Source organism: Castor canadensis, chromosome 16 (genome assembly GCF_047511655.1).
Source record: "Castor canadensis chromosome 16, mCasCan1.hap1v2, whole genome shotgun sequence".
Taxonomy (NCBI): Eukaryota; Metazoa; Chordata; class Mammalia; order Rodentia; family Castoridae; genus Castor; species Castor canadensis.
Genome location: NC_133401.1, coordinates 42,154,431 through 42,168,335, shown reverse-complemented (window position 1 = coordinate 42,168,335; position 13,905 = coordinate 42,154,431). Strand labels below are relative to the sequence as shown.

General features: G+C 49.6%; 1 protein-coding gene across 1 annotated transcript; it reads left to right on the top strand.

The window, feature by feature from the left end:
- The first annotated feature begins 6,177 nt into the window (after positions 1-6,177).
- F12 (coagulation factor XII) lies at positions 6,178-13,836 on the top strand. Its single transcript, XM_020162698.2, has 13 exons — positions 6,178-6,302; positions 6,636-6,699; positions 10,269-10,368; positions 10,524-10,594; positions 10,904-11,014; positions 11,166-11,300; positions 11,414-11,518; positions 11,624-11,789; positions 11,883-12,308; positions 12,516-12,652; positions 12,746-12,895; positions 13,301-13,449; positions 13,533-13,836. The coding sequence occupies exons 1-13, from the start codon at positions 6,246-6,248 to the stop codon at positions 13,698-13,700; spliced, it is 1,839 nt and encodes a 612-aa protein (XP_020018287.2). The 5' UTR covers positions 6,178-6,245; the 3' UTR covers positions 13,701-13,836.
- Positions 13,837-13,905: the final 69 nt, after the last annotated feature.

Sequence of the window (13,905 nt, the reverse complement as noted above, 5' to 3'; positions counted from 1 at the left end):
CTCTGGCTCAAAGCAGTTGATGGAAGAGGCATGGGTGGGCAGGGAGAAGTGGAGGCAGATTTGCAGAAAGAGAACAAGTGTGTGCACGAGAACATTTCTTTGTACATGTCTATAGGTTGAATTGCCAGCAGTGTCTGCCTTTTCCTGTGCACTGGGGTGCAGCATCTCAGCAAGGCCTCAGTCTGTCCAGCCGGGAAGAGGCAGTACATGGGGGTCAGACAGGATGAGCTCCTTAGCCAGTGGCCTGGGGCCTGGGGCCCAGGGCCTGTGACCAAGATGGATTTGAAGGCCTCCAAATTCAAGTCATATGTGCCCTTACCCTGCTCCCAAGGTCATTTTTTTCTTTTCCTTTAAGCTACTGACTTGCACAACCGATCATGAGGGGGTTTGTTTTGCTTTGTTTTTGTTTCAGAAACTTCCTGGTAACAACGTTTGAACTGTTGCATCAGTTAGAACTTTTGGTTTTAACTAAAATTGGCTTAGGCAAAAAAGGGAATTTATCTACGGAAGTCATTGAAAAGTGGTTCTGATTTCAAGGGACTTAGGACCCTGGGTTTCAAATGCTGTTACTCAAAATTTTTCTTTCCTGTATTCCAGCTCTGCTTTTAGGGTGTTTTGCTTCTGTAGCTCCGGGGATGAGCCCAGGGTCTCAAGGAAGTGTTCTACACTGAGCTACACCCACGGCCCTCTGGCTCTCTGCTTTTAATCTTTTATTTATTTTTAGTTTTTTGCTGTACTGGAGTTTGAACTCAGGACCTTGCAGGCACTCCACTACCCAAGCCACCCCCCAGCCCTATTTACTTTAGTTATTTTTTCGAATCTGGTGTCCTACTTACGCCCTGACCAACCTGAATCTCGATCCTCCTATTTATGCTTCCCACATAGCTGAGATGATAGGTGTGCACCTCCACGCCCAGCTTTTTGTTAGTTGAGGTAGGGTTTCAGGAACTTTTTGCCTAAGCTGGCCTCGAACCTGGGTCCCCCTGATCTCTGCCTCCTTACTAGCCAAGACTATAGGTGTAAACCACCGTGCCCAGCTTAATCTGTTATCTTTATTCTCACGCTGATTCTCCATCTGAGATGTTAAAGATGGCTGCCAGCATCTCCAAGGTAACTTGCTACAAATGTACCAGCCTCCGTGGAAAGACAAAGCTTCTAGTTTCATAGTTCTAACAAATATCCTTAAGCTGCCTCTCACTGGCTTGACTTGGGTAAGGTGTTCGTTTTGAGCCAGTCACTGAGGACAGTGAGAGTGGTATCCTGATTGCCCGGGTCTGGATCACATGACTTCTCCATAGTTAGCCAAAAATGGGGTAATATAAAATAAAGGGACAGGATGGGGGAACACCCAGGGCAATTGCTAGAAGAAGGAGGAATGAATGCTAGATGGGAAATGACAGATGTCCTCCACAGAACTTTCAAAGTATGCTCCACAGCCAGCCACCTTGAATTTTCTGAGAATCGAAGACATGGAGAAGAGGAGGTTTGGTAAAGGCAGTCATGCACTGCCTAGCATTTTAGTCAGCAATGCCTGGGACGGTCCCTTAAGACTGTAACAGCTAGGGACTATGGCTGGCTTAGCTTGGGTAAGACACTGCAGTGATCACAAAATGACTAAGTGACGTAATGATGTGTTCTCAGAGTGCATCCCTGGTAAGTGACACAGGACTATATTTAGACAGTGGAGTAAACAGAGCCAGGTCAGGCTTGAAGCATTGGGAAGGGAGGGAGAGCTCTTGGCGGCAAGCAACAGAAGGGACTCTAGTTACTTAAACAGAAGGGAATTGACTTCTTCAGAAGGCCGTTGGGGTTCCCCACGTCAAGAAGAAGGACTACAGGGGAATGAATTAAGACCACTGAGGACCAGGAAGCAGGAAGTACAGCATGATTCCCAGAGCAGACACTGCTGTCCATCTGACAGCCATACCTCTTTGCCTTGTTTGCAGAGTCCAGGTTCTGTTCCAGTAGCCACCTTACTTCCTGTCCCTTTGACCTAACTCCAGGGTTAATTGTTCTAAACCAGTTATGGGGATCCCCTTAGCCTTGTTAGAGCTGGTTTAACATGTCATGTGACTCAATTTTGGCCAATGAGCCATGAGGGGAGGTTTCTAGGGATTTCCCCCCCAGAGAGAGGATCTTGCTATGTAGCCCAGGATGACCTCGAACTAGTGATCCCCCTGCTTCTTCCAAGTGCTGAGAGTACAAGCACGTGCCACCATGTCCAGTTTATTTTTTTAGTGGGAGTGGGGTTTGAACTCAGGACCTCACCCTTACTAGGCAGGCCCTCTTACCCAGCCTTTTTCTGTGACAGGTTTTTTTCAAGATAGGTCTCTAGAACTATTTGCTCAAGGCTGGCTTCAAACCGCAGTCCTCCTGATCTCTGTCTCCTGAGTAGCTAGGATTAGAGGTGTGAGCCACTGGTGCCCAGCTGTTGAGATTTCTTTTTGAGCAAGTGTCCTCATTACTAAGAAGTAGTTAATGAGGAGGAGGGGGTAGGGGGAGGGGGAAGGTGGCCCAAACACTGTATACACATGTAAATGTAAAAATGATAAAAGAAAAAAAAGATAAAAAGAACACATACACACACACAAAAAGAAATAGCTAGTATAAGGGAATAATGTTCATCTGAACATTACTGAGTTTGGATGTGACTCCTGGAGCTGTGACAGCCATCTTGACCATGAGGGGAGTCAGCCTGAAGGTTTTTGCACACTGAGGAACAGAGAAAAGAGAAAGATTCTTGATGACATTGTCAAACTACTAAAAGAACTTTTCCTGGAGTCCCTCCCCTCTTGTGATGTGAAAGGATCGTTTTGAATTTTCTTTCATTCTTTCTTTTTTTTGTGGTACTAGGGCTTGAACTCAGGACTTACACCTTGACCCACACCACCAGCTCTTTTTAGTGATGGGTTTTTTTCAAGATAGGATCTCACAAACTTCTGATTTCTGCCTCCTGAGTAGCTAGGATTACAGGTATGAGCCACCAGCACCCAGCTGATTTTGATTTTCCAAAAGCCCATGAATATCCACCTTTGGTTCCAAAGCTTACGCTACCTACCAGGCACCCTGTGTTCACATTCCTCATTTAACGTGCTGCATTCAGGTCTCTGTGAAGTTGTGTTACTCACTCTACCTGGAAGCCCCTCCTTCCCTTTTTCCTGCAAACCCTTTCTGTTCAAAAGGCCCCTTCCATCCTGGGAAGAGCTGACTTCCCCCAGGCAGAAGGCACCAATGCGGATCTGACATAGGACCCAGATGCCTCGAAGAACTGACAAGGGGCTTTCACCCTGGTGAGCATTACTCTGTGTCTCACAGCTTTGCTTTCACCAGAGACTTAACAACTGTCTGCTCTACATGTTCCCTTTGAAACCAGTGGTTGAATAGTTGTCTCTACTCCACTGCCCTCCTTGTACTGTGCTTCTGTTCCAAGAAGTCTTCCACTGCCAGCAGAAGTAGTAAAGTGCTATTGTCTCTCTTCATTTCCCAGGGAGGTCTCCTTTGATTGAGGGTCAGAAGTCTATTCAAATTGGCTTTATCAGCTGGGTGTGGTGGCACACACCTTGGGAGGCGGAGGCAAGAGGATGTGGAGTTCCAGGCCAGCCTGGGCAAATTTAGCAAGACCCTGTCTCAAAAACAAAATACAGATAACAAAAGGGCTGTGGGCATAGTTCAGGTGGTAGAGCACCTGCCTGGCAAGTTCAAAGCTTGCTAGTATGGGGTGGAGGGACTTAGTTTTATTACCTCATATGATTGAGACATCTTAAGACTACTTCCAGTTGTAGGATTTAGGCTGTCAAAGTCATCAGGAATCAGCTCCATCGGTATTAGTTATCAAGGGTTGTATACAAATACCCAAAAACTTGGGGATTAAGAGAAAACAATAGTGACCTCTCTCACCCTTTCTGCTGACCAGGTATCCGGGAGCAGCTGAATGAGTCTAGCCAGAAGTTAGCCATGGTTTGGGTACAGCTGTGTGTCTCAAGGTCCCAAGGTAGTCATGATGTAAGAATGTGGTGTGAACGTTTGAGGGGTGCAGCCTCTGGTCACTGAAGGCATTGACCTTGAGAGGGATTGAAGAACCATCTCCTGGGATCCTGGTTAGTTCTCACCAAACAGTTCTTAGAGGTAAGCCCTGACCTGGCCTCTTCCTCTGACTTCCTGTATCAAGATGTAATCAGTTGCCTGGAATCCTAGCTACTCAGGAGGCAGAGGTCAAGAGGATCTTGGTTCAAAGTCAGCTTGGGCAAATAGCTCTTGACACCCCTCTAAAAGCCTATCACAAAAAAGAGCTGATGGAATGGCTCAAGGTGTAGACTCTAAGTTCAAACCCCAGTACTACAAAAAAAAAAAAATGTAATCAGTTACCTGGGCACAGTGGTTCACACCTATAATCCTAGCTACTTGGGAGGCTGAGATTGGAAGGATCAACATTCAAGGCCAGCCCAGGCAAATAGATCAAGAGACCCCCATCTCCAAAATAACCAGGGCAAAATGGACTGGAGGTGTAGGTCAAGTGGCAGAGGGCCTGTTTTGCAATCCCAAAGCCCTGAGTTCAAACCCCAGTCCCAACAAAAATAAATAAATAAATAAATAAAATAAAAGATGTAATCACTTCCTCCCACGTGTGTTGTGGCCACTGCAATCTGCCTTAAGGAACTGTGGCCAAGGAGTGCTCTTGGGACAGCCTGTGCCATGTTGCTTGGACTTTCAGCCTTTTGCTTGGACTGTGAGCTTTTTAGCTCACAGTGAGCTAAATAAACCCACTTACTTCATAAGCTAGTCTGTCTTGGGTATTTCATTATAGTAATGGAAAGCTAATAAAAGGTCTGTCATGAGATTGCAAGTCAGATGTCAGTCAAGGCTGCAGTATTAATTTCTGAGGTGGCTCATTCACACAGGTGTCCATTTGGTGCTAGTTGCTGACAGAAACTTTACTTTCTCCCTATATGGGCCTCTCTACAGGATGGCTTGACTTTAGTCCTCATAGAGTGGTCACTGGCTTCCCCCAGAGTGAGTGATCCAAAGATCAAGACAGAAACTGCAATGCCTGATATGACTTGGGCTGGGAATTCTAACACTATCAATCCTGCCATATTCCACTGGACGCAGCCCAGCTCTGACTCAGGGTGGAATAGACTGCACAAGGACAGTCCCAGGAGGTGAGGACCAATGGGAACTATGTTAGAGGCTGCCTGCCATGGCATTTCTTTGCCTTTCCTTCCCTGTTTGCTTTGCTTTTCCTTTTAAGTAGGCTCATTCTCAGGCCCTTGAGCAGTGACAGGGACAGGCAGGCAACATTTCCAGGCCCATGGTCTACCTGCTCAGTGACCCCAATGGAAAGAAAGTATGTTTACCCCAAAGTTCTGGAAAAAGTCCCAAGGCAGATCTGATTGGCCTAAATTGTATACATGCTCATCTCTGAACCAATCATTGTTGTTTAGAGATGCCATGCTGTGATTGGCTAGAGACAGTCCCATGTCATGTACTGATTGGTCAGCCATAGGTCACACCTCCCAGCCATAGATACAGGGTAGGGTTGATAGCACTAGAGGCCCATAAGAGGAGTTGGGATGATAGTTTGAAATTAGGGACTACACCTTGAGCCACTCCACCAGCCCTTTTTTGTGAAGGGTTTTTTCAAGATAGGTTCTCATGAGCTCTTTGCCTGGGCTGGCTTTGAACCACAATCCTCCTGATCTCTGCCTCCTGAGTAGCTAGGACTACAGGCATGAGCACCTGGCAGGATGATGGTTTCTTAAGGAAAAAGCAAGGTATCTTTTCCTGTTCAGCATTCCTTCTGGATCCTCCAAAAAACTCAGCCTTGATCTTAGCTTTGTGATATTCTGAGCAGATTTTTCCCTACAGATTTGTGAACCAGTGCATAGGTATTTTTTTTAGACTGCTAAGTCTGTAATTTGCTACACAGCAGTAGAAAATAAACTTACCTCCCAGTGGACTTGATTCCTAAAGTAGGGACTCAAATAGGACCCGAAACACAAGCATGTACTCCTGCCTCCAGTCTCACCATCCAGGAGAGAGGGGCAAACCCAGCTCTTCTATCCCCTCCCACCCGTCCCTCAGGGGCATACCAAGGAAGCTGCTTTGCCTGGCTTTCCAAAGAGCCTGTGCCTCATCAGACCCAGGAGAGAGCTTGACCAATCTCTACTTCCCAGGCCTCAGAGACCTTTGGCCAGCCCTATTGATCTAGACTGCTGGGCAGGCAGTGGGACCAACTGACAGACGCCATGAAGGCTCTGCTGCTTCTGGGGTCCCTGCTGGCGAGCCTGGATTTGGCACTTCTGGTGAGGCTGTGGGAACCAGGATTGGGGCAGGATGGTTCTGGGGACCCTATCCCATCCTTGACCTCTGCCCATGACCTGCTGGCCCAGGCGACTGGGAGGCCTATTTGGGAAGATGAAGCCGGCCCAGAAGGCCCAAGCAGAGAGATGACCAGCTAGCACTGGTGACTGTAAGGGCACAATCTGCATTTCTGGAGAACACACAGGAGGAAAGAAAGCTCCAGTTTTGTGAGGAAATTGCTACATTTCTGGACTGAGAGAGGAAGTGGGGACTAGCAGAGAGTTAGGGAGGCTGACTTTCCAGGCAAACTTCCTGCCTTCTTCTCTCTCTTGAAGGCTCCACCTTGGAAAGCCCCCAGGGGGTTTAAGCATGGTGCTGGACCCAGGGAACCTATAGCAGGTAGGTGGCCTGGCTCCTGCCTTAACCTTGGATGGGGCTGAGTATGGTGGGTGTGTAATCTCAGAGCGGAATCAAGCTCTTGTATTGAGGGAGGGGCTGGATCCTGAGCAGAGCTCTACTGACATTCAGACCTGAGTGCCTACTCTGTGTAGGCCTTTGGTCTTTAGTGCCAGGGACTCAGAGTGATAACAAGTTGTGTGTTCCTGAGGGAAGGGCTTGGGCTGGACCTGATGACCGACTTAAGCCTGACCGGTGCTTTGGAATGTGCTGTTGATGCCATCACACCTGGGCTCCTACAAGATTTCCTCAGTTTCCCCATCTTCCTCCCTTCTTTTTCCTTTCCTTGACACATCTCAAGGGCATTAGTCATACCATATATAGAGGCCAAATCCCTGAATGGGCAAAGAGGGATCCAGACCAGGGCTGTAGGCCCCAGATACATCTTAATCCTGGCTTCATTACCTATGAGCTGGGTGACCCTGAGTGAGTGGCTTGATTTCTCTGTGCTTCAGTATTCCCATTCATAAAATCAGTAATAGTGAACTCCAGGGCTGGCAGAGTGGTTCAAGTGGTAAGAGTACCTGCCTAGCAAACATGAGGCCCAGTGCCACCAAAAAAAGAAAAGTGAATACTTTAAATTGTAGAGACAGAGAAATGAATTGTTGGTTGTTGTAAGGCATGCAGCCCCATAGCCTGGTACTTGACAAATGCTTTAAAAATCTTAGCTCTTTGAGTGGGGAGTGTAGCTTAGTGGTAGAGTGCTGCCTAGTATGCACGAAGCCCTGAGTTCAATCCTCAGCACTACAGAACAAAAATCCTACTCTTATTTATTAAGCTCCACTTAGAGGAGGGGTTCCCACCATCTCCCTCTTCCTCAAGCCCTCCATAGCTTCACCCTTCTAGGCACTAAATATTTACCTAGAGCATGCAATGTAATGAGTTTGTGAACAGGGGACCCTGTTGCAATGAGCCTGGCCTGGTAGGGGCCTACATACATCTTGAGCCTACTTTTTGTGATGATTTTTTTCAAGATAGGTTCTCTCAAACTGTTTGCCCAGCTGGTTTAGAGCTGCAGTTCTCCTGATCTCTGCCTCCCTAAATAGCTAGGATTATTGTAGGTGTGAGCCACCAGCACCTGGTCTGGCTGACAGTATTATTATTATTACCATTGTAATCCTAAATAGCTAGGATTACAGGGGTAATAGGGGTGAGTTACCAGCACCTGGGTTTTGTTTTGTTTTTTGGTGGTGTGAGATTTGAACTCAGGGCCTTATGCTTGCTAGGCAGGCACTCTCTCACTTGAACCACTCCACCAGCTCTTAAAGATATTATGCTTTTTTGCTTTTTGGGCAGGATCTTACTAAATATCCTGGGCTGGCCTTTACTTTTTTATTTTTTTGGTGGCACTGGGGTTTGAACTCAGGGCCTCACACTTGTTAAGGCAGGCACTCTTACCCCTTGATTCACTTGATTCCACCAGTACAATGCAACCCTGGACCTCTGCAGCCTCTCCTTGCTCCACACTAAGCCAAACTGCTTGCTTTCCTCCCTTTTGCCTGGCCAACCAAAGTGTCCTGCCTTTCCAATCACCTACCTAGGGTCCTCCTGTCTGCCATCCCATTTCCATCTTAAAGGTCCAGCCCAGATACCACTCTCTCCTTTTGTCATCCTGGCCCTGCTTTGGCCTCCAACAAGTGCCACCTATGCTTTTTTGGTTTTTTTGTGGTACTGGGGCTTGAACTCAGGACCTTCATCTTGAGCCACTCCACCAGCCCAATTGTTTGTGAAGGGTTTTTTGAGATAGGGTATCATGAACTATTTGTCTGTGCTGGCTTCGAACTATGATCCTCCTGATCTCTGCCTCCTGAGTTGTTAGGATTACAGACATGAGCCACTGGCACCTGGCGCCACCTATGCCTTTAGCACCAAAATAGCAGCAAGTATTTATTGAGTGCATTGTATGTGCCACGCACATAGAGTTTTACAGACATTATCTCGTTAAGCGTGATAATATTTCTCTGAAGTGGATACAGTTGCCATCCATACTAATTCTGGTCTATAAAGTCATCATGAATGTCAACTTCACCAATATTGTTAGATCCCTGTGAGCCTCTGCTTATGCAGCCACCAACACATACCCTTGTTTCGTGTGAGACTTAAAGACATTTTATTCATTGTATATGGTCATTCATTAGCATTGCCCTCACTGCCAATGCAGTGATGTCCTGAACGAAGCTTCTCTAACTCCCACTATCCACAAGGTGTACTGCAGTCCCTCAGCATAGGCGTGGGACCATTTCCAATGTCAGGATCACCCACGAAAAGCAAAAAATCTGAAAAGCCCTGCACAAACAGACTGTGAGAGGGTACTTGTTTACAGTATGAGAGCTGAATGAAGAAGGCAGAGTGTCATCCTATTACATCTTGGTGGGAAACTGCAAAATTTTCACCACTCTGCACATGCCCACAAATGACCATGAACGCATCCTAAGTGTTTTTTTGTTTTGTTTTGTTTTGCTTTGCTTTGTTTTTGTTGTGCTGGGATGGAACCCAGGGCTTCTCACATGCTAGGCAAGCACTCTGCCCTGAGCTACACCCTCAACTGAATTAAAATGATTTAAGTGTTACAAATAAATGTTAGCAAGTAGGCTGATTTGCAAATATGGAATTGTGAATAATGGAGATTGACAGTATTATTATTATTACTATTATTGTTATTTTTGGTCTTACTGGGGTTTGAACTCAAGCCTCATACTTGCTAGGCTACCACTTGAGCCATTCCTTCAGCTCTTTTATTGTGTTGGGTATTTTCAAGATAGGGTCTCCCAAATTATTTGCCTGGGCTGGCTTTGAACCATGATCCTCCTGATCTCTGCCTCCTGAGTAGCTAGGATTACAGGTGTGAGCCACCAGCACCTGGTCTGGCTGACAGTATTATTATTACCATTTTACAGATGAGGAAACTGAAGATCAAAATAAGTGACTTCAACATTCTACAAATTTTTTTTATTTATTAGTATATAATTGTTGTACAGGGGGAATTCATTGTGACATTTATGTATGTGCTTACAATGTATCTTTTTTTACAATGTATCTTTTTTTAACGAGTAATTAATTTATTTTTGCAGCATTGGGGCTTGAACTTGGGGCCTTGGCTTGCTAGGCAGGCACTCTATCACTTGCCCCACTCCACCAGCCCATAATATGTCTGAATTAGGTTCACCCCCCCACCCCTCAACAAATATTTGTTAATTTCCAACTTTGTGTCAAGCACTTGACTAGTCTTTGGGGCTACAGACTTGCCCAGGGTCCCACAGCCAGCAAGAGGTGGAGTCAGAAATCTGTTCTAGCTAGACCCAACTTCTTTTTTTTTTTTTCTTTTATTCATATGTGCATACAATGTTTGGGTCATTTCTCCCAAGACCCAACTTCTCAAGCAGGATGCTGTCTTGAGCACACAAAAATCTTTTCAAGGGTCTATCCTTTCTCAAGGTCAATCAGACCCCGTGAGGTGAAGCCTGGGCGACTGTGCACAGGGGCAATCCTCAGGCCGTGTGTTATTCTTGCAGCTCTCACTATCACCGGCAAGCCCTGCCACTTCCCCTTCCAGTATCACCGGCAGCTGCACCACAGATGTACCCATAAAGGCTGGCAAGGGCCCCGGCCTTGGTAAGACTCCCCAGCAAATGATAACCGAGGGGCCTGGGATAGATGAATTCTGCCTCTCCACTGTCCAAGGACCCTGCTTGGAGAGAGCAGGGTAAGGTAGGGTGGGTGGGCCAGCCCTGGGCAGAGCAGGGAAGCCTCATCTACTTCTTCTGCAGGTGTGCTACTACCCCCAACTTTGATCAGGACCAACAGTGGGCATACTGCCTGGAACACAAGAAGGTGGAAGGTACTGCACACAGCCTCTGGAGTGGCCCAGGGCCCTCTCCCCTCCACCTCTCCTGGGTATTCTCAAATTACACACACTGGGATTCTGAGCCCAGTCCCTCCCTCCCTACCTTTCCTCCCTCCCTTCCTCCACAATACCCTTCAGAAGGAGAGTTCTGAAAAGTGGTAAGATCCATTTTGCAGACAAGTAAAATAAGGCCTGGAAACTTGGAGTCCCAAGATTCCCATGACAAGTAGATTCAGGGAGGGACTTGGTCCCCACCTGTGTGACTCAGGCTCCTCACACTTCCTTGGGGTGTCCATCTCTCAGACCACTGCAGCAAACACAACCCTTGCCACAAAGAAGGGACGTGTGTGAACCTGCCTCAAGGCCCCCAATGCCTCTGTCCAGAACACCTCACTGGGAAGCATTGCCAGAGAGGTAAGGGTGTTGTGGGTAGGGGAAGGTGACATGGAAAAAGGGCAGCCTGGGCTTACTGAAGAAGTCTCTGGATCCTTGGGATTTTGTATGGTCCCAGACCGGAAAGAACATTGCTGTCCCCCTTCCACTCCTTCCTCCCCTTTGTCACCAGAGAAGTGCTTTGAGCCTCAGCTTCTGCGGCTCTTTCATGAGCATGAAGTATGGTTTAGAACTGAATCAGCAGGTGGAGTTGTCAAATGTCAATGCAAGGGTCCTGGCTCTCACTGTAAGCCGCAGCCCAGCCGGGGTAAGTGGATGGGTTGGGAATTGGGGTTGGGGGAGTAAGGCTGAATGAAGGTAAGGAGAAGATGGCAGGAGGCTGGTTGCCCAGGGGTGGCTCAATTTGCTCTTTCCTGGCAGCCTGCAGAACCAACCTGTGCCTCAACGGTGGCCACTGCCTAGAGGTGGAGGGACACCGCCTGTGCCATTGCCGGGAGGGCTACACGGGACCCTTCTGCAACTTAGGTGAGTAAGCCAGCCCCCACGTGGCTGGGGGCTTGCCTAGGGGGTAAGGGAGAGTGGGAACTCGGATAAGAGGGCGGACACAACCATCCCTGACTGTCTACCTAGACACTAAGGCCAAGTGCTATGAAGGCCGTGGGCTCAGCTACCGGGGTATGGCCCGGACCACGCTATCCGGTGCACCGTGTCAGAGGTGGGCCTCGGAGGCCACCTACCGGAACGTGACTGTGGAGCAAGCACTGAGCTGGGGACTGGGCCACCACACCTTCTGCCGGTAAACGGAGTGGGGCGGGGCAGGGCAAGCCTCTGTACCCCAGGGCTCTCAGGGGATCCCTACGCTCTGACAGGAAACCTTTTGTGGTTTCAGGAACCCAGATAATGACACCCGCCCGTGGTGTTTCGTCTGGAGCGGCGACCGGCTGAACTGGGAGTATTGCGACCTGGCACAGTGCCAGGACCCAATCCGGGTCCCCGTTGAGCGTCCGGCCCTGCCTGTGCCCCATCCTACAGCATCGCAGACACATTCGTCCACGTGGGTCTCCCCGTCCTCAGCCTGGACTCTTGCCATAGAGTCCGTCACGCAGAGGACACCCCTGCCCAGGACCAGCCCTGTGGGCTGCGGACAGAGGTTTTTGAAGCGGTTGTCCTCGCTGAGCCGCGTTGTTGGCGGACTGGTGGCACTGCCCGGGGCGCACCCCTACATCGCCGCACTATACTGGGGCCACAGTTTCTGCGCCGGTAGCCTCATCGCCTCCTGCTGGGTGCTGACCGCAGCTCACTGCCTGCAGAACCGGCGAGTACTTGCCCGCCCAGCACCCCTCCGGGACCCAGCTCCTCTGTCCTCGGAGCCCAGCTTCTGCGCCACACCTAAACCTGGATCCAGCTTTCCCCTGCCCCTGCAGAACTGATCCCCAGGAAAGGGCTTGGGGGCGCAGAGGGCTTCCGCCAGAATCTCTGTGGTTGACCTGAACACGCTGCCTCTCCCCTACCCCGCCCGCAGGCCGGCTCCGGAGGAGCTGACAGTGGTGCTCGGCCAGGATCGCCATAACCAGAGCTGTGAGCACTGCCAGACGCTGGCAGTGCACTCCTACCGCGTCCACGAGGGCTTCTCGGCCATCACCTACCAGCACGATCTGGGTGCGTGGGGCGCCCCTGCAGGGATGGGGAGAAAGGGTGGGACGGCTTGCGGCCCCAGGGTCGCAGCCTAATGCTCCTCCCCGCCCGGGTTAGCCCTGCTTCGCCTGCAGGAGGACGCGAACGGCAACTGCGCGCTTCCGTCGCTTCACGTTCAGCCGGTGTGCCTGCCTAGCAGTGCTGCCCCACCCTCAGAAGCTGAGACCGCGCTCTGCGAGGTGGCCGGCTGGGGCCACCAGTACGAGGGTAGGCACGACAAATGGGGGTGGGTGGGAGACCTTTGGACACTGGGGCAGGACAGAGAAGCCCACAACTTTGGTATCGAGGTCCCCAAATCTTTTGGGGATACAACGAATTGCACTTGCTCCTGGCTGTCTTTGGGCACCAAGCTCCAAGTGTTAATTAGGACACTGTCCCCGCGCTGGAGCAGCGGGAGGACGACATTGGGAGCTAGGTTCTGAGACACTGAATGGGTGGTGGAGTTGGGGTTCCTGCTTCAGCTCCATTCGTTCAAATTCCGGCTCGTCTCTGGACCTCAGTTTCTTGCTCTTGGGCTTGGTGTGAGGGTAGGAAGGTCATGGGTGCATGCATCCTCGTTCAAGTGGTGAGTGCCATCGGGCTGTTGTGAGGGAAGGTACTCTGGGTTCACAGGAGCAGAGGAATATTCCACCTTCCTGCAGGAGGCACAAGTACCCTTCATCTCCTTGGAGAGCTGTTCTGCCTCCCACGTGCATGGAGAAGCCATCCTCTCTGGAATGCTCTGTGCTGGCTTCCTTGAGGGAGGCACAGATGCTTGCCAGGTAAGCCCTGAGGCCTGGTTTGCACCTTCCCCTAGCCGGTCAAGCACAGGTCCAGGGTGCTGAGTTGTGTGTCCCCCACCCAGGGTGACTCTGGGGGCCCTCTGGTGTGTGAGGACAAGGCCACAGAACACGGGCTTACCCTGAGAGGCATCATCAGCTGGGGTTCAGGCTGTGGCGACCGCAACAAGCCTGGTGTCTACACCGATGTGGCCTACTACTTGACTTGGATCCAGGAGCACATGACTTCCTGACTGGTTATTCCCTTCTGGTTGTTTCTGGAGTAGCTGGGGCATGACCATGGAAAATAAGGATTGTGTCACATTATTCTGAGCACCACCTGCCAGCGGTGCAGGAACTCAATAAAGTGCTTTGAAAATGCTCTTCAAAGCTGGGCACCTGTGGCTCAATCCTGTAATCCTAGCTACTCAAGAGGCAGAGATCAGGAGGATCCCTATT

What these genes read in the sequence shown, in the direction of transcription:
- F12 (XM_020162698.2), top strand. Translation starts at nt 6,246, where the DNA reads ATGAAGGCTCTGCTGCTTCTGGGGTCCCTGCTGGCGAGCCTGGATTTG. An exon ending in TAAGCCGCAGCCCAGCCGGG is followed by an intron (nt 11,301 to 11,413) that starts GTAAGTGGATGG and finishes CTTTCCTGGCAG; the next exon opens with CCTGCAGAACCAACCTGTGC. An exon ending in GGGACCCTTCTGCAACTTAG is followed by an intron (nt 11,519 to 11,623) that starts GTGAGTAAGCCA and finishes CTGTCTACCTAG; the next exon opens with ACACTAAGGCCAAGTGCTAT.